Below are 21,246 nucleotides of genomic sequence, written 5' to 3' on the forward strand. Positions count from 1 at the left end.
CACACTGGAAGTCTCCACGCCACAATTGTTATGATGATATTTCTCTGTGTACAGCAGAAGTTACAGTAGGAAGACACAGACAGAGCAGGACAACAGATGTGAACACAAGAAAATACAAGGATGACTGACAGTGAGAGGAGGCCATGATGGGAAGAGAGAGACCTCAGACAGCACTTCACTGTTTGAAGCAGGAAGCTCGCGAGACAAGAGAGCGGCAGCTTTATTCCTGCAGACACAATGAGCAGGGTACGACACAATGGGGAGTCGTGCTGTGAGCAGGCAGTGGCAACAACATACAGGATTAAAGCCAGAGCTTACACACACACACACACACACTTCACCAACCAAACCTCTGAAAGAAAGAAAGGGCAGATATGATTCGCACTGAAGACAAATAAGATCTGCTGCTCTCTGTTTGATGAGGACAGAGTTCGAGGAGTGTCATATTTGCACATCCTATATGCTGTATAAGATTAGTTAGTTCACTGCATCTGACAAACACCCATTAAGACAGCAGTGAATCAAAAACCCCTCTGCACTCTATTATAAAACACAAATTCTCTAGAGGGACTGCAGGACAGAGTTAACAATGAGGTAGCTTTTTTTTAGCAACTCATTCAAACTTTGCTTTAAAAAAACAATAATAGTGAATCCATTTGAATCTTTAACCTCTGGTGTCCGTTTTAAAGCAAGTGATTCGAAATAAAGCACCGAATTGAAACCATTTTATCATGAGGAACGTTGGAGGATGATAAAAGGGTGGATTAATGAGCTGTTAGAGAAGACATGGGGATTAGATGAATGTATCATGAGCTGCACACTTGTCAGGACACCACGGTTGTTGACCTCCTGGAACAGCCTCTCTCCTGATAAGCAACCTGTGCATATCGACAAAATAATCACCTTCCTCTTCCATTGAAGTAATGAGGCCATATTTGAGGGACCATTGTGAACATTGTCCGGGAATAATTTCCTTTCGAAGACCATGTGTGTACTGTGAGCAGTGTGTGTGTGGGAGGGGGTGGTCACACTGTTCACTGTTAAGCATTTCCACACAAGAACCCAATGTAAATCAGTGTATTTAATGTGTGTTGAATAGACCATGTCTTTCTCTAAACAGTATGACTACAGTGGACCCGTACATGTCAATAGTGTCAACTGAAACAAAAAACAGTGATCTTTGCCCAAATAAGAAAATAGTATTTTTTTTCTACATATGTAAATGCATCATATGTAATGTTGATTTAAGAGTAACCTTCCACATTTTTTAAATTTTCCAATCTTGTGTGAGAGGAAATGGCTTTATCCGACCCTGTTGTTAATTATCATATAAGGATTAATGAATTAAGAGTTTAAGAGCTTAAGAGTAAAAAGAAAATGGTGTTAAATTGCCATCGCTGACAATCTGGCTCGAGCCTGCCTACACCCACCCTGGTGTCGTGGTGGGTGATGACTGCAGATTTTTTACATCTACAGAGGGCAGACAGAGGTAAAGAGGACGTGCACTCCGGCATGTCAGCATTTACATGGATCTCTGTAAGTCGGTGAAGGATGATTCAGTCTCAGTGTCGCAGCTGTTTGATATGCAAACGGCTTTTCCATGTAAATGTGTCTCCACAGCTACACATTTACATTTATGCATTTCGTAGACACTTTTATCCAAACTGACTTACAAGATGAGGATTAACAGTCAGGTTACATAAAGGAACTCTTGAAAGGAGACCAGTAGTTAGGAAACAAGTGCTGAAGAAGACAGAGGAGGGTAGGGGCAGAGGAGGAAAGGAGAATGCTAGGATAGGAGGTGCTTTCTGAAGAGCTGAGTCTTCAAGAGTTTCTTGAAGACAGACAAGAGCCAGTGTAGCTCAGTGAGCTGTGTGCTCTAGACCATCTGTAGAGTTTTCACAACACAGGCTGATAGAAGGGCGTTGCAGTAGTCGAGGTGGGGATAACCATGGTCTGTACCATGACTGGGTGGCCTGTTGGGTTAGGTAAAGCCCGATCTGTCTTATATTAAATAATGTAAAGCGACATGACCGGGTGAGAGAGGCAACATGATCTGTAATGGTCAACTGGTCATCCATCATGATGACGGTCGTTCGAAGTGTCCTACGTCACTCACCTAAAACATCAGAAGAGTCTGACTTACGCATAAGAGCCAAATTCCATGAAGGCAGGAAAGTTCCCAAAAAAAAAAAAAAAAAAAAAAAAAAAAAGGAAAAAAAGCAAAAAAAAAAATTTATGACCTAAAACCGGCAAAAGAAGCGAATGAAAACAAGGCCGTCTTTTGTCTATAGCACTGCATGACAAAGTATTGGTCCGCGTGGCTCGCTAACTAGTTCATGTGCGAAATTAGTTTAAACCTCATATGTGGGAATGATGAAACAAGACTTACTTAATACATTTATCAACAAGAATTTTATTTTTGACACTTGTCTGAGTATGAATTAATTGCATCTACGTGTCAAGCCTAGAACCATTTTTTATACATCTCTATCTCATAGTGGGCCACAGAGGAAAAAGACACTGGGACAATTGTGACCAAATGTTAGTAATTTAATGTATTGGTTGAAATTGAATTTTCACATTCAACAAATATTTTTTCTGTGCTTCATGGATTTGGAGTGTTTCAGCTGCTTTAATTGTTTTCATTTTTTGCAGTTTGTTCACTAAGTACTTGCATTTTGTATAGGACTGGACTCCCAGGTTAAATTTCATTTTTTTTCCTTCACCCCAAATTATTCCTGTGTGTCTGAGGAAATAAAATCATTCAGGATATTGGGACATAACTTGGCTTTCTATTTTTTTATGTCCTGTATGCTACCTTTTAACAGTTCTCCTGAGAGAACGTAAGCTTTCGCCATGAAGAGCTTCAGCAGCTTGGCACAAGCTGAGGCTTCACAAATGAAGACATATGTTGAGAGTGGGTGGGTGTGGATGTGGGGGGTGGGAGAAGGGAAGGGTGATAGGAGGGTTTGAGACTGAGACAGAGAAGAAATTGAGCTAATCCAAAAAACAAAAGAAGAAAAGAAGGGCTTTCCTTTGTGTTAACACAAAGCCACATAAATTTAACCTTGAATGTGTGAAAATTCAAGTACAAATAAATTATTTTAGCCGACTCTACATGTTAAAGTTTAATGTACCTTTATGTGTGTCTGTTTAACTAGCCTGCAAACTCTATGTCTCACCTTCTTTTTCTTTGTCATCCTTCTATTATTTAACATTTTCGACTCATCATACCATCAGAATATTAACAGCTCAGTGTGTCACAGTTGGCAATATTAAGTATTACTTCAAACAGGTCTTAATGTCCAGTTAATGTACCATTAAATGCTTTTCAGGCTCCCGATACTTCTTTCAGATATCCGCTGTGCCAAAATTCTCAAAGCACTTACTTTCCAAATCCTACATCAACCGATACTGATATATTCGGTTGTTTTTCTCCAAACCTATTTTTAGGTCGCACTACATATCTCCTGTGGAATTAACACTTGTGATGTCCCACTCTACGCATTCCACAAGTCAACATTGTCTTAAAAAATACATTTTTAAAGTGATTCCAACATATGTAGTGAAACCCAGGCATTGCACTACTGGGTTTTCATTATCGGAGGAAAAACCTATGACAATTCTTACTCATATTACACAGTTATGCTAATATCAGGCCAACAGTATCGATCTGCCAATGTTATCGAACATATCTACTTTTTCGTAGATATATTTATTTCACTTGTCCCTAACTGGTAGAAAGCAGACCTTTGACGGTACTGTGGACATGACAGGTATTTGGTTTTGTTTTTTTTTCTAAATACCATACTTTGGTATAAGGCCTAAATACTTTATTCAAATGCCCAGTGTTGGTCAAGTTACTTGGAATTAGTAATCATTTATTGATTATTTCTCCAAAAAAGTAATACAGTTACTTTACTAATTACTTATTTTCAAAATGTAACTGGTTACTCTTATAGTTACATTTCAAAAACATGCGCAATCTAAATACTCTATAAAGCAATTGACTGTTTCTTTAAAATCTATGTATAATGTATCAAAATTAAATTTAAATAAACTTGAAGACATTGAAGACATTTATTGAACATTTAAACCTATTCTTTGCACATTCCAACATATTTTAATGAAGGAAAGCAAGCCTTCTTCTGTTAACTTATATTTCTGCATATACCAGTATATAAAATACAATTATTATGTGTTTATACTCCTTAATTTGCATAAATGCAAATAAAATACAGCCATAAATAATTAAAGTCAAAGTCTCTCTTGGCTGTATTCCAAATTATTAACATGTAACTAATCAACATCAATGCGTCAAAATGATTCAGAGTCTATCGTGGGAAACAGCAACATGTCCTCAACAATATAGACGGCAACAAGCTTTTTCAGTTCAGCCGCACGCCATGTCGCTCTTTAGTCTATTTTCACCTGTTTAGCAGGAGAGAGGTCGTTCTAAGATTGCCCGGTGGAACTGGATGTCGTAGCCACAGCAGTTGTTATCCAGGGATTTCTCAACCACTTTCACATTCCTGGGCCGGGCTTCTAGGTCCTTGCTTAGATTTGATGTGGAATCTTTCGCTGTCGATACCATTTTTCTTCTCAACACGAATTTCTTCGTTATGAGACTTTCACATTACTCTTAATTTATAATTAGTTTTTTTCAGATGACTACTTTCGAAGAGTTAGTACAAATGCTTTTTTTAATTTTATTTTTAACTACTTCTATTACTTTCATAACGAGTGTGATGACCTGGTTTGCACCTTTGCAGTGTTCTCCACATGTGCAAGTACATTTTGTTGTGAGTGTGCAACAACAATATATTGTATTACTAGATATAATTACTGCTTCATAATTGAGTCTGACTAAATTAAAAATGTTAGACAATGGTTGTAAAACAGAGAGACGAAGAGAAAAAAATATATGAGCAGAACGAGAGAGACACGGACGGTAAGAGAGAGGGTTCAGAATATGCTGTTGATGTTAAATCATCAGCCCTACTTGATGCCAGCGCTTTCTGCTGTTTTTGCATTTCTTCAATGAATATTTATATCTTTTCGCTTTAGAAAAGGTTGTAATATTTTACCAGGTGGGAGTGCACTCACCTACGTGCATGAGCATTAGCCCTGGTGACACACAGTTTCAGCATATATAGTAATTCCACTGTGACAAGGCCACAGTGAAGGCTGGTGATGATTCATCCTGAGCCGAGATAAATGTTATTTTAAATATGTTCTACCCTACGCTCGGATAAAATGTCAGCAGCACAGCTATGCTAAAGATTTTGCATTTTGGATGCAATTTGGACAGCAATAGTGAGCAGGTAAATGATGAAAAGAATTGGCTCTAATACAGAACCCTGGGGCACACCTGTGGATGGAGAGTGAAGACTGAGATAGATGGAGTTTGACTTAAGGAGTAGTATCTAAACCAGTTGAGAAGGGTATGAGTTGAAGGCCACACTAAGGTTCAGGAGGATGAGAATGTAAAAAAAAAGAAAAAGAAAAAAACGAGTTGGATCCCCGGAGAAGATAAACAGATGCTTTTATGAGAGCTGTTCCTGTACTGTGATTGGTTCAGACAGGAATTTATGGTACAGATTGTTATAGATGGTTATGGTTTTGTGAAACAACAGCATTGGAGACGTTTGCAATAGTGCTACACAAAGACACAGTTTTGTGTGTTGTGTTGTGGATTAAAACACAGCTGGATGCACAGACAAGTAGAATGAAAGAGAGTCAAAGGGATGGATGGACAGTTCGATGGATGGAGTTTTGTTTTAAACTGTCATCTTGAACTGTAAACTCTAGGCAACTTGTATCTAACTCTTTCGAATATCATAACAAAGTCATTGTGAATGAAACATAACACCCAAGCACACACACACACAGCCAGGTTAAGTAAGGTTGTGATCAGTAAAAAGCAACCAGATGTGTGGTAATTAAGCTTCTTGTCTGGGCAAATAATTGAAGTGTGATAATGACGGTGAAGAGAAGTGTGAGAGAGAGAGAGAGAGTGATCATTGTTCTGTTACACAGTACAGAACACAGGTGATCTACATCCCGCTCAGTAGATAATGAATAAAAGGTTTATAAAGAAAGAATAAGAAAAAATGGCAGCATTCAAAACTTAAAGTTATTTTCTCATCGTAAAAACTTGTTGGATGCAAAGATATTTTTCTCTTGATATTACATGTTGTTCAACAATGGTAAAACATTTGGTTCCTTGGCTTTTTTGTGTTTCATTTACATCTTCTGAAATAATAATGACATTTAGGGATGGCACAATCCATTTTTCAGGATCCGTATCTTTTGGTCCAAATTCCGGGATTGAACATTGACAAAAACCCGCCCGTTAGATCTGATACCTAAGCACAAATGCTCCACTTAACTTTGTGAGATATACCATAAACGAGGGACACTATCGCGTCGACAGGCTGGAGGAGAAAAGAAGGTATCACATTAATATCAGTATCGGTAAAAAGTCCAAGTTGTAGTATCCAATTATCAAATATCGGTATTGGACATGGAAAAGTTGTATCAAACCATCCCTAATTTTTATGTATTGAAACTGTGATACAAGGAAAAGTTTAAATTGGCTTTTAATGAGCAAAGATAATTTTACACCATAATATATTATAGTAACTTAATTGTTTGATGAGGAATATTCTGTTTATATAAAATGTAGTAACATTATTTAGGTCTCATGCCTTGCTATTAACTAAAGCTTTGCTGAACTTTAGCTGTTGTAATCACTTTGCATAAATGTCTTACAATTAAGTCTTTATAAGAAGGCTGTCGTGCCTTCTGTCATGGTCCTAATTTTTGGGTTTAATCATTCCTATTTTTTTTTTTTTTAGTTATCTGATTTGCCGATATTTTCCAAACACCTTATTTCTGGTTCTGATATCGACTGATAACAATAAAGGCCTGGTAATATTTATTTGTTTATCTGTACAAACCACTGTAGAGTAGCTGACAACAGCATTCTGCATATAATCCCCAAATTATTAAAAAATATAAATTAAATGAGCCGCAATGCTGCCATTTAGTGACTTTCATTTTCATATACAGTGTTCCCTCTTCCAGTGTTCATCTTTTCATTATTTTCGTGATAAAAAACATTTTGAGACCTGAAAAAAATTAAACAGTAAAAATATAGCAAACAATAAACTAAAAGACATTGCTGGTAGCTTTGTGTAACGACGGGCTTGCCGTTACCCCCATATGAATGCACATATTGTAATAAGGACGCATAGGAGGTGTGTAAAAGGAACGTTTATTGGTTGATCATGTTCGGGTGTGCATTTCCGGCGAGGGCGGAAACACATACATTACCACCTGGAGAATCATCCGCTTGTGTTTTGCCTCCGGACCGCTCGGGCAAGCTGACACTTTGTTTACCTTATTTTCTATATATCGCACCTATGTCCAAATTCCGGCCGAGTTGTGGCAGGCATTTATTTCACAGCTCATTTGGGACATATTTTGCATTGAAAGAAAGTGGGTGTGTACGCGCACGGAACTGTGTGTCCTCTGTGTGTGTTTTCACTGCCCTGCCTTCCTCCTCATTCAGAAGACAATCATCGGATCTAAAAGTGTCACTGGTGATAAACAGAGGGCTGTGATTCACAGCATTAAAAGACAGAAAAGCAGAAGAGGGACGGACATGAGGAAGAGTAAGGCAGAGAGGAAGGAAGGAAGACAAGTAGGAGAAATGAAGAGGAAAAAAGATGAATATCATCAGTAGTCAATCTCTGAATAAAATACCTCCCCTCTAATCTGTGTTTAAGAAATGTTACGTTCATTTATGAGGTTGATTTTTAAATAAACATTTATAACACTTATAGCATTTTATTTCTGACTTTGTTCCATAACTAGGACTGATGAAGTTTAAGGCTTATTAATAATATTATTTTATGAACTTTATTGATCCCACACTGGAGAAATTATTGCGTTAACAGCAAATGTGCTGCAACAGGCTGCCCCTTGGAGGCGCTAACCCAGGACACTGCTTGAATGGCAGGAGTGCTTACACTAGTGTTTCCCAAACTTCCTCTGCTGGGCACCCCCTTTGGTTCACAAGAAGATTTTCATGCGCCCTTGCTGTTACTTTAAAACAATTCTACCAACTTCAGAAGAACTTGCTTTTAACACATCACCAACGTCAGCAGGGGGCAGCTTAAGGGCCCAGGTAGCAGTGTGTGGGGACGGTGTGGAACCGAAGGGAGGGAGCAGTGTGTGGGGACGGTGTCATGCTCAGAGCACTGCGGTGGCAACTTGGCAGCTTGTGGACTCGAACCTGAAACCTTCCCACGTCCGCTTCCTTAACCACCAAGCCAGAATTTCAGTATTCTGTTGAGAAGTGAAGACAGTTCCCTCTTGTGGCCATGGATAGTATGGAATCTATTTTTGATATATAAGTCCATTCCAAGTATATGTTGTAGGACCAGCAAAACTACTAAAGAAAAGCAATACTTTTAGTCTGGAAAATACAAAGTGTAGCAACTATACTCTTCTGTTAGACTTTAGTATTTAACAAAGAGGCACCATCTACTGTATTATTTAAAAACAATCTAAGCCACCAGGAAAGGAAGGCACACATTTGAGTGTCTTTGACTTTGTCGAAAGAATAGGAAAGGAAATGAGGGGAATGTAAAAAGGAAAAGGACAGAAACTCTGCTTTTCTCCTTCTTCTCCTCACTGATGCGTAACTTTAATGAAACCTCTACAGTTTCTTGTTCTCTGACTCTGCTGCTGTTATGCTGGTGTGAATCTATTGTTCACAGGAGATCCTCTCAGATTGTTCTGATTTGTTTTCTGTCCAGTTCTGTAGATAAAGCGATGCGGAGCTCCAGCATCTCACCTTTGCTTCGAGGACTGCGAGCAGTGGACTATTGTGGAGGACATCGGTGTCTCCTTGTTCCCTGCAGCTTTCATTGTGTCAGGGACAATAAAAGGGTGTGGTAAGTAAGGCAAACACGCAACTCCACTGATCCCCACAGCTGGTATTAAGATGTTAATGTTCACTGGAATCACAAAGTCTCTCTACAGTAATTTCCTGTGCACCTTCATTCGGAGAAGCAGCTATAACATCAGATTCAGTCTGCAGGAGAAGCAGAAGATTCACATTCACTTTACAGCTATATAATTGTAATACTATATACAACACTAGCACTGTCAAAGGGTTGAAATGTTTTATTCTGATTTATTATAGACTGTGTTAAATCAATGAATTAATCCAGTTAATCATGAATAACCAGGATAAATCAATATTTCAAATATGACAAAACATTTATATTGCTGAAACAGAGACAAAACAGCATGTGGTTGTATGTGAGTTACACCTGTTTTCATTCATCCAAATGATGGAATGATCGGAGAAAAAAAAGACCAACTTAATGGAGTTTGTTGATTCTAGTCATTACTGTACATCTGTAAAACCTGTTGGATGTTTCTCTTGATTTAAGCCTTTATCCTCAACAATATTTATCTGTCTACTCGCCTTTACAATCCATTTGACAATAGACAGATGACAGATCTGACAGATCTCCTTCGTGACCGACTTGAAGTTTTACACTTTTACAAACATATGGTGGGAGGATATTTTAAGTTGAGATGCTTTTGATGGAAGTGAAGTGTCTATATAAAATATATATATATAGATATTATGGCTGGGTAACTTAACTCACTTAGTTAACACCAACAATTGTTTTATTGCACTTTAATGCAGTTTTTTTTTTTTTTTTTGTGAATGTCTGTTTCTCTCACCAGCTTTTATTTTGTAAGTCCCAAAAGAGACCTTTTGTCCCATTAGACATCCTAGCAACCGGTACTATATGTGCAATGTCCTTCAGGCTGGACTTCTGACAACCAAAATGGTGAAGCAATGTGCCTACCTGGTTAACTGAATAGTCCTTTATTCATCCCGAAAGGAAGTTATTGGACGACAAAATAGAATAAGTCTGTTGCTCACTGCTGCAGAGCTCACGGGAACCAGAAAAGAGACCTTTTGCAAAACCCCGCCCCCAAATTGTCCCATTAGACATCCTAGCAACCGGTACTATATGTGCAATGTCCTTCAGGCTGGACTTCTGACAACCAAAATGGTGAAGCAATGTGCCTACCTGGTTAACTGAATAGTCCTTTATTCATCCCGAAAGGAAGTTATTGGACGACAAAATAGAAAGGTACAGAGAAGAGTTTATCCATGTTTCTGTGAACACTCCCAGTATTCCCTGTGATGTCCGGTTAGTGCTGTTAACTTATCCATTTCCCCTAACGAAGGATATGAGGTTTGCACCGTCTCTTCTTGTCTTGGCGCGAGTCACCGGCTTTGGTCCGGAGTGGTAACACCGGCATCATCGGTATAAAAATCAGCAATAGCTGTTAGTGCTGCAGAGCGCTGACAGTGGCGTAAACACTGGCATTGGCTGTTGATGCTGTGGAGCACTTTTATGATACAGCGGTTTATGATACAGTTCTTGTCTGCATCCATTTTGGGGTTGTCAGTTTTGGACTTTTTATTTTTGAATTAAGATTGATACATATCAATCATACATATCGAATCATATTATGGTGTTCAGCAATGATTACATATTGCCAAATAGAAAGAAAGAAAAGAAAAAGAAAGTAAACTACTTGTCACTGTGACACAACAAAATGTGACCTCTGCTTTTAACCCATCACCAAAGTGAACAGCAGTTTTGAGCGTGCAGGGAGCAGTGTGTGGGGACGGTGCCATGCTCAGAACACCTCAGTGGTAACTTGGCAGCTGGACTCAAACCTGAAGCTTTCCGGACCCAAGTCTGCTTCCTTAACCACTAAGCTACCACTGCCCCAGTGTAGATGGCTCAAAATAAAACCAATAAATGTCAAGCAAAGTAGTTTGTGATACCTAGAATTACAGTGATACTGTCCGAAAATTAATACACAATACTGTTTTATGTTGTTACATAGGAAATTTATTTATTCATTTAACCTTTTAACCCATTGACCCAAAGGCTGAGAGTTCCTCAGCTGCCAAATCCCACTTTCACCCTGGAAATATCTTTACATTAAAAGATGCCAAAAAAAGTTAAGGTCCTTGTTACATTTGGATTTGGACTGTTGTAACACTCAGCCTGCTGTCAGGCCAGTTTATCCAAAATGTTGCAGCAGAGTGTTAATAGGAACCAGAAAGCGAGAGCATATCACTCCAGTCCTGGTTTCTCTCCACTGGCCCCCTCTAAAATCTAGGGTACACTTTAAAATCCTTTACAAATAACCCACTTCATGACTGAACGCTATCATATGTACATTATCGAACAAATGGGACCATACTAACCTAACAAATCACTTCACTCTAAAATCATAGGCCTGCTCACAGTTCCCAGAGTGTATACGAGTAGTATGGCAGGCAGAGCATTCAGGTACCAGACTCCTCACCTTTGGAACCAGCTGCCAGTGTTGGTTCAGAAGGCTAACACTCTCTTTTTTACTTCATATTTTTTTCATATTTTTACTACTTCATATTTTTACTTCCTTAATTATGCTGCCATGAGGCTAGACTACGAGCACTCTCTCTCCACTACCTCTCGGATCAACAGTACCTGAGCCAGACCTGACACTGTTGTCATTGTTCATATTGTAATTCATAACTTATAAAATCTAACTGAGCTTAACTACTTTAACATCGAACACTAATGATAAAGTCGTATCGAATGCCTATCAACTGTTTGTGTGCCTGCCCCTTTCTGTCTCTGCTGAAATTTTCTTCCTGTTTAAAGTAAGTCATTGCTCCCAACCCAAATGCTTGCTCAGCATGAGATCTTATTTGATCTGTTAAATGTTTTCAGCTTAAATTTGTTTGGTTGATACATCACATACAGTATATCAAAATGATATTGACAGTATATACGTTCTGTTAGGTCTGTCAGTCTCCCTTTTATCAAAATGATATTGACAATATATATGTTCTGTTAGGTCTGTCAGTCTCCCTTTCCTCCTGTGTGTTGAGTTGATCAGTGTGATCACCCTCACCTGTGTCTTTGTCGTTAGTCTCACTGGTGTCACCTATTGCCCTGGGTATGTATACCTCTCTCCCTCAGTCTCTTTGTGGCATCATTGTGCATGTAAAGGTTGATATGTTTGGCTATGTGCTGGGCTACATTCCTGTGTGCCTTGGTTCTGGTTCCAAGTTCCTGATTCATGTCCGGTTTTCCAGTGGATGTTTTTCAGTTGAACTGAAAATGAATAAACCACCTGCAACTGTCTCTTGATTGCTACATTTGGGTCTTGCCTGCTTCCTGATGTCTCAGGACACAACGCAATATTTTTAATCCTTGTTACATTAGGGGGAGGAGAGGAGGGGTTAGGAAATTTTAAATTATAATTTTAAAAATGTAATTTAAATTGAGGCAAATGGGTTGAATGCAATTGGACTATACAAATAAAACTGACGAAGGAATCATCCATTCATTTTTCACATTTTTGTCGTAAGCTAACGAGAAACATAAACACTCAGTCTGTTGTAGGTGAATAATTTCACAGCTGTTCTGTATTGGGGGTCTCCTTTAACATCTAGAACTGTCACAACTGCTAAGATCTGTTGAGTGGATTTCTATTGGTTAGTGTTTTGGTATGTGTTTAATGTGTTTAATATGTATTGATAATTGATTTTATTTTTATTTTGTAATGTGTTTTACAGAACTAACACAAACACAGAAACAGTGAAAGTATCAAAAACAGTTTCCTTTTTAATGCTGCGGTAGAAAACAAGGGTATATGAAGTCATAGAATGGGTGTGCCTCATTGCCCAAATTGCCCCAGGAAAGAAAAAAAAAAAGAATTAAGATTAGAAGCACAGACATTTTCACACTCTCTGTGCTCTTCACATGCCCATATTTTACACGTAAGGTTTAATTCGTCATCTTCATCAATAATAATAACAGATTTCTTTGTAACAATTGTTACCTTTCACATCCTACAAAGGTAAAGCTGCTGTGTGAAAAATAGGGGGGAAAATAATAAAATGTCATTCAACAATATCAAACAATTAGAAGGGCTTATAAATAACAGTGTACATGTCACATATCTTTGTATATCTCTTTCCTTTTGTACAACCTTTATCTTGAGTTCATACAGTGGCACGAGTTAAGTTTGGTTGAATCAAGTCCTTAACCCTTTGAGCAAAAGTTGGGAATAATACAAAAAGACCTCATGTTGTTTTTAATGTCTTATTTGAATTAATAACACATTTATAAATACTTTTGTGCAAAACCACTTTATTCATGTTTTCATATTCTGTGAACCAGTAGATAGTCAAAATCATCTTAAATTAAAAATATAAAATTGATGCATAATTTAGACTTGAATTATTTTATATGATTATTTTATATACATATTTTACACAGACCTGAATTAACAATTATAGTGTAGGTCCCTAAATGACCAAAGGTAAAAAGTTTTTGAGAGACTTTTTCTTAATTGAAGTATTGTAGCAACAGCAAAAAATCCAGCTAAAATCACTGCTTAACAACAAGTTACTAAATCCATTACATTATGACCACCTGGCTGATAATGAGATGTTCCACATTTTGCTGCTAAAATTGGACAAACTGTGGTGCATTGCGTATTCTGACAACTTTCTGTTAGAACCAGCAATGACTTCTTCAGCTACTGTATGTGAACTACAGTAGCTTGTCTGCTGGCTCCGACTACTAAGGCCAACATACCCTACCTATATGAATCAATGTGCCTTGGCTGCCACCAACCTCATCAGCAGTTCACACTGTCAGTAATTATTCATCACATTTGATTGATACTCGCCACTGGAGACAGGAAATACCCTGCAGGCACAGTAGTTTTAGATGTGCTCTATCCATGTTGTCTCACCGTCACGATTTGACCAGAGTCAAACCTGCTTAAATCGTCTTACCCACACATACATTTTTGGAAGAACTTGTTTATTTGCTGCCATGCAAATTCTGTAAGAGCCATAACATAGAGATAATCATTTTTTTCTCTTCACCTGTCAGTGGTCATAATGTTCTGGTTGATTGGCGAACACTTCACCCTTTAATGTTATAGTAGTAAACCATTCACGATCATGTTTGTTGATGAATAAGTAATTTTATCTCACAGTGACATAGTAGCTGTCGATCCATTGCTGGGTTTATTCTTGAATTCAACTCTTTTATTTTGTGACTTCACTGTTTAAATCTTGTGTTCACATTTTCCCCAGTGACAGAAACTGACCAGAAGAAGCAGCAGATATGTGGTCAAAGACTGACATACACCACTTTAAACCAAACACAGTCGTGCGTTGTTAGTCAAATACATCCAGATTTACCTTTGTTATATTCCAGTCTCATAACTGCTCCTGGTTGTGGTTAACTCAGGGATGTAGAAGTGTTTTGAAGTACTCAGAGGGTTACAATTATAAATGCATTCTTCCTTCTTTAAAAAAAAACCAAAACAAACAGTTTACAAATGACAAAATGAGCACACAAGTTTAAACTGTAGACAGGACAGTTTACAAATGACAAAAGGAGCACACAAGTTTAAACTGTAGACAGGAACAAAAAAAGCATGAAAAGTGCACCAGATTAAGTTATAAAAATGTTCAAACTGAGTCCCTTCATTTCTGCATGCAGCTCATTACACCCAAAGGCTGCCAGAAGAAAACAAAACATTATCTTTCAATGTACACAAAATACATATTATGAAAATCTTTTTTTTTCTTGGTTGAACCTTTGGAACACTTTGTTGTGTTTCAACTCCTCCCACGCCACCAAAAATTCAATTACTAGTCCTATCCTAGGGGATCACATCATCCAAAGGGTTTAGGCCAGAGGATGGAAAAACACAATGCTACAAAAGAAAAAAAAATAGAGAGTCCATGTGCCCAAGAAAGCAGTAGAAGTATGGCATCTTTGTGCGGTTCTATCACATTTGCAAAAGGTTAAAGATCGAGAGACAAATGTGAGCTGTGAAGATAAGAGCATATCATGGTCATATTCAACCAGTGCTACAGTTTGTCCAGCTCACACATGTACATGAGATGGTCCTCAGGCGATTTCCCATGAGTCTTGCTCAGATGAAGTTTAACCGCATGCTTGCTCACAAATGTCCGGTTACAGAGCTTGGACTGGTAAGTGGCCCCACCATCATCATTATCCTCCTCTGTTGAAGGTGATGGAGACTTAGTGGAGGGCAGGGAGGTAGAAAGGGAGGAAGGTACAGGTAATGAAGAAGGTGTGGCTGTAGGGAGAGTGGAAGGTAAAGGGTAGCTAGATTGGTGGAGGTTAGACAACAACTTCTCAGAAAGTCCTTTGGTGTGCCGTTGTTGTTGGTGATGCCGCTGTGATATCTGGCTCAGGAGCTGCTCCCCAGAAAGTTTAGCCAAGTCTCGAAGGCGAAAACCTAAGTGAGATTCCAAGTGGCTGACGTAGGTGGATGGTGAGCGGATCTGGGAGGCACAGTCACTACAGAAGAAGACAGGATGGCCCGAGTCCAGGTTTTTTAAGAACTTGGTGCCACCAGTTCTTCTTAACTGGTACTTGACGTTGGCCAACCAGTGGGATATGGTTGTCATAGAGAGACCAGTGAATCGAGATATATGCATTCTCTCCTGTGGGCTCAGGTCAGACATAATGTACTTGCCATCGTTAGTTTGTCTCAGGCTTGAGGCAAACTGTGCTTGCAGGATCAGGAGATGCTGAGGGTTCCAGTTTGACTGTCGGCCCTTTCGTTTCTGGGCTGGTGAAACTTCTTCTGTCTCCTCCTGTGTGATACCATCGATATCGGAGCGCTCAGAATGGCTAGTGGGTGTGGATGACTTAGACAGGGACTGGCTTTCTGTAAGGTTCTTAAGCATGTCAGAGATATCTGACAAGGCATTTTCCCTCAGCGGGGATGTGGACATGAAAGAAGCTACTGCAGAAGAGGCTTTGGTCATTGTCATGGTGGAGGTTGGAGTAAGCAAGGATAGTGTTGAAGCAGATGAGGAGTTGCTGCTGCAGTTTTTGTCTGTATTCTTGCCTTTAGTGAGGTCCATGGGCTGGTCATTGTTTAGATGCTGTTGGTAGAAGTAATGATCTAAGTGGTCATTGCTTAGTTTTTTGGTCTGTGCTGGTGGGTTAGAGGTCGCCACTGCTGCTTTCTCTGCCAGACTGTTGCTCATTTTAAATAACATGCTCATTGGGTCCAGGGAAGGTAAAGCAGGCTTTGCGGCCTTCCCTAGGTGAACATTCATCACTGACTGAAGTGCACTCAGAGGGTTGACAAATGGCTGCTCTGGAGGAGGATGATCTGTGATTATGGCAGTGCTGCATGTTAAAGAAGTAGGCGGTGGTGAAGTCACTGCTGATGACCCCACACCATTCTCCACCGGATCCTTTAAGTAAGAGTTTCCATTAGATTCTGCATAATGGGTGCAGTTACCCACTGCTTTGTCTCCTCCCTTCGCATTTTCGAGGGTTTTACAGACTTCTGGTCTGTTTTCCTTTGGGTTTTTTTCTTGGACGGCATCCCCTGTCTCACTATTGCATGGTGAGGGTGTTGCTTGTCTCATTGGGGATGCTCTCACAACATCACTCGGCTCTCGCATCTTTTCCTCTACTTTAGCAACTTTCTCTGTCACCTTTTTGACTAGTTCCTCCATTGCATGGAAGTTGTTTTTGGGCAAAACTGATGTCTGATGGCTGGGAGAGGATATTGAAATCGGGTTCCTGCTGGTAGGAGAGAGAATTTCACCAGGTGGGAACATATATTTGAGAGGGGAATTCTTTCCAGTATGTCCCAGGGAGAGCTTCATTATATTTGGCAGCTGATAGGCTGCATGAATACTAGGATATCCTCCCCAGCTGGGAGCACCATTCTGGGCCTTGTTAATGGCTGAAGTCACGGTGTTTTCCAAAGATTTGAGGATATCCAGACCTCCTTTTGGACTTTCATCTAGGTCTTCCTCAGTCAGGTAAGAGTATTTTGAGGATATATCAAACTTTTCCTCTTCCTCCTCATCAAACCCTGCCATCTTCTCTTTATTAAGAACATCCCCATTGGTGATAATGGATTCTTTGGTGCATTCTTCTTCTTTTTCCTCCTTTTTGATCTCCACTACCATGGTGTTTGGGGAGATACTGGTTGCAGAAGGAATGGGAGTAGGAGGAGGGGGAGAGAATGTTGTTGCTGCCAGGGGAACTGATTGGATCTTTTCGTCTACTGTTGAAATAGAGGTTGGAGCAGAGGTGGATGACTCCAAAATGGGTTTTCCTTTTTTGATTGCAGTGTTGGTGACTTTGATAAAGTGTCCTGTCACCATCATGTGAGCAGTAAGCTCCTGAAGTGTGTCGTGGGAGCTTCCACACTCCATGCACTTGAGGATCTGGGACTTTCTGGATTCAAACTGCCAGGCGTAGCTGGCGCCATTCTGGTGCCCGTAGCGGTTGTTGGGTGTAATGTAAGGGTTTGTGACCCTCTGGAGTATGTCATTAGAGTCATTTAGGGATGGTGGTTTCGGGGTGGTCCCTCCATTAGAGTCTGGTGAACTCGGAACATCAAGATCAATGGGGACTCTCTTCCTTGCTGTGGATATTATCTTTGCTGCCACTGGTGTCACAGGCTCTTTCAGAGGCACTTTCTGGTAATGTTTAGTCTTAATCATGTGAACACTGAGGTCCTGAAGGGATTCGAAGGAGTGCCCGCAGTACATGCACTTCAGCACTTTTTGTGCATCCTCCTTCCCTTCCATCTCCAGCAAAGAACGCTTTCTAGGTTTTGACCAACGTTTTGTGCCTTCACTATCTGTCTCATGGTTATCATCCCGGTAGTGCCCTGTCTCATTCATGTGCACCGTTAGCTCCACCAACGTGTCATAGGCTGCACTACAGTCCTTACAGCGAAATTTACTAGCACCAGTGAAGATAGAGCCGTAGAGCTTAGAGCTCTGCCTGTACAGCTGGACAGTACTGAAAAGGTTTGGCTCTGTAGATGCTGAAGATACGGGTACTGAGGGGTGCTGGACCAGTCCCAATCTGTTGGGATGATGGTGGTGGTTTTGCGAAGCCTGCTGAAGGGTTTTGGCAATTGCAGTCTGGTGCCAGTCATAGCTACCACTTCCACAACTGCTACTGCTGCTGCTACTGCTGTTGCTGCTGTGACTGCGTGGGGGTTTTTCTGCAGGGGGCTGGCTCAGGCTCAGAGAAGACCAGTACGAGTTGGTCAAAAAAGAGGTGTAAATAGCCTTCATCTTTTCTAGGCTGTCAGCCACGGACCCTGTTGTGGCCAAAGTGGCTTCATCTCCAGTGACTGGAGCAGAACTGGCGGAGTTTATAAGAGCCGATGTGGAAGTCAAAGACAGGGGAAATGAAGAGTCTTTTGAGAGGAGGACGTCATCCTCATTCTTAAGCGAAGAGCTCTCAAAGTCAGACATGCGGTCACTGGACTCACTCACATGGGAATCACTGTCTAACTCTTGGCCAGAAAAGTCTGCATTTGGGGAGTCATGGAAGCTGGTGGATCCTGCTTTGTCCTTCAGAAGGAAGTCTTTGTCCTGACATAGGAACAACTTTGCAGCTGGTTCCTCTCCTTCCTGAGCTGAATCTTCCCCATCTGGGTCCTCATCCAGCACGGCTGTGTCTTTTTCATCTTCAGGGACGTATGCTATTTAGATATAAAGAAAAAAATATATATTTAAACATCTTTGTAATATATAGTATTATGTATAAAAACCAACACAATTTAAATATGAAACACAAAACGTGTGTCTATGTTTTTTAAGACTTTTCCATTTTCAGAGATCTAATAACTTCTGTTTGACAAAAATGAAAAACACTGACTCACTTAAATCAGTTTGTTTTCGGATGTATTTGTTGTGCAGTGCCCCCCTTCAGGCCATGCAAGTATCGTACATTATTTTGTCTGCTCTCTGTCTGTTACCATTCCCCCAATTGATATATTTCAAGAAGGTCTTGCAATTGTAATACAGTTTATTGTACACTACTCTACTACTTTACTACTACTTTTATTTAACTAGAGTGAATCTGGGACGTTTAAGCCTTTAATTTTGTCTGGGTTGAAAGATTTCTTGTTTCTACTGAAGAAAAATTAAGCTAAAGAGCGAATCCACCGCCATCAGACTGTGCCAAAATCTACTCAAATAAGGTCTTCATCAGGTTATAGTACTTTGTTCCTCATGGTTTAGGACCCAAAATACCAAATATAAATCAGTGATCATTCAGCAACACTCAGACATTGTTTCCTGTCAGGAACCAATCAAGTAACTTCACGACTGACTACAGTTCCTTTAGGTTTTGGGTTTTTTTTTTTTTTTGTTACACAATTGGAATTGAAACTCCAACTCTTTCCTTCTCCAATCTACCTCCACAGCCTCCAGGTCTTTGTTTAGACATGCAGAAAATCAGACACAGCAAAAAGAAAAAAAAAATGACAAAGAAAGAGATGGAGGACGATGGAAAGAGAAAAATGGGGGAGGGTTAGGAGGGAGGGGAAGGGGGAATGTTTTCAAATAGGACTTGCCACCTTATTCTTCTCAAGAGGCAACAGCTTGAAATTAAAACTAAATTTGAAATTAATGAAGCACATTGTGGCGGCAGCGTTGGTTTCTGAAGTAATAAATTACTTGTATCAACCTCGGAGACAGCGGTTCCTGTCTGTCAATTAATATGTTCTTACGCTGCTGCTGCAGCCGCTAATGCATTCTCTAACAGACACGCTCGCCATTTAAATTAAGCATGCATTTTTCACTCATTACAGCAAGATCTGCCGTCACTGCCACAGTGCTGCCGCTGCCTCCTCGTAAATAAAAATGAATGCACGTGTACATTTGCCTGCTACACATCTCTTCATGCAAAAACCCATTTACTTCAATTACTCAGTATGAGAAAAAAAAAGTTTAGGGTTATTATTTACAGTTTAGCTTCAGGGACTGAGCTCCATGGTTTAATTTATGTTCATTTGACAAAAACCATGATGGAAATCACATAGAGAAAATGAATCTTTCTGTACAACCCAGGAAAAATGCCTTGTTGTGTGTCAATAAACGTTTTACTCACTTACTCACTTTTTTAGTAAATACAAGGGCTATACAACACCAGGAAAATATGATAGTTCAGATTATTTTCAGTGTTTTATTTTAAGGCTTTATCTCAGTGACACAAACTGACCTCAGGAGGTAGCAGTGGGCCTGTATCTCACTATGGTTTTGATAGTTTACAGGCAGCATGACATTCAGGTTTTATTTAAACATATGTGATATCTGCTTAGCTCTGTATCATTTAGTGTTATTGTATTATTATTGATTATTGAGCTCAATAAAAAATAACATCCAGGTTAAAACAGGTTTAATGTGAAGCTAATACTCCTTCGGTATCTAATAACACATTAATATGGTAAATGTTTAATTTGACTGGGAGACAAAAGAAAAAAGGAAGATGTAGTAACAGTCGTACTTTTGTATGTGCCAAGATGAGCAGCTCAATACCAAGTACTCCTGTGTGAAATTTCTCGTCATTTGTCCGAGTGCAAATGTATACATAGTTCAAATAAATGTTATTTATATAGTCTGAATCGACGGAACATGTTTTGCCTCAGTTGACTTTTTAAAATATATATATTATTATATTATATTGTATTTCCAAAACAACACCTGTAACAGGGAAATACATGGTAACTGTAAGAGTAGTTACAATTACTGAAAGTAAAAGAGAAAACAACTGTTTCACCAGAGACGCAACAAAAAAAAAAAGTCAGATAAACGGAGATAGACACTTCAGCTGTTGCCATCTTTATTTACAGCTGATCCTGTTTACATGTGTCTCAGTGTGCATGTGTGCCAGTGTACCCTTTAACACTGCATCAGCAACACAACAGAGAAAAGTCTCTGTCACTGTCAAACCAATGCCGACAGCAGATATGACACTGAGAGGTAAACAGATGCACTGAGGCACAGATATCCCCGAGCACACCACACGTGTGCACAGTTGCACACACACACACACACACACATATGGAGCTGTTTCATTGTAACTGCAGTGGTTTAACAAGTCTGTGCCTTCAGGCAATTTCAAGAGTACCTGTATGCTACATCCTCAGTCTGTGTGGGATCAAGAAAATAAAAAAACCCCAAAAAAGTTTCACCAGATTACCTAACCTGTAGGTGCTTAAAATATCTGTGAAGATGGTCAATAGTAATGGCAATTTTTTTAAAAAAAAAAACACACTCAAGCAGTATTTAAAAAT

At 39.5% G+C, this 21,246-nt stretch overlaps 1 protein-coding gene across 1 annotated transcript; it reads right to left on the reverse strand.

The window, feature by feature from the left end:
- Positions 1–14,519: 14,519 nt before the first annotated feature.
- Positions 14,520–19,397, reverse strand: tshz3b (teashirt zinc finger homeobox 3b). The gene is made up of 2 exons (XM_025055848.1): positions 19,367–19,397; positions 14,520–18,648 (listed from the first exon to the last, which is right to left on the reverse strand). Exons 1-2 carry the CDS (start codon positions 19,395–19,397, stop codon positions 15,014–15,016), a joined length of 3,666 nt encoding a protein of 1,221 aa, XP_024911616.1. The 3' UTR covers positions 14,520–15,013.
- Between the last annotated feature and the right edge of the window lie 1,849 nt (positions 19,398–21,246).

This window comes from Cynoglossus semilaevis, chromosome 5, assembly GCF_000523025.1.
Source record: "Cynoglossus semilaevis isolate Cse_v1.0 chromosome 5, Cse_v1.0, whole genome shotgun sequence".
Lineage (NCBI taxonomy): Eukaryota > Metazoa > Chordata > Actinopteri > Pleuronectiformes > Cynoglossidae > Cynoglossus > Cynoglossus semilaevis.

Coding starts and splice junctions, on each gene's coding strand:
- tshz3b (XM_025055848.1), bottom strand. CDS start 19,397: ATGTCTAAACAAAGACCTGGAGGCTGTGGAG. Junction 18,649..19,366: donor AAGACCTGGAGGCTGTGGAG/GTAGATTGGAGA, acceptor ATATCTAAATAG/CATACGTCCCTGAAGATGAA.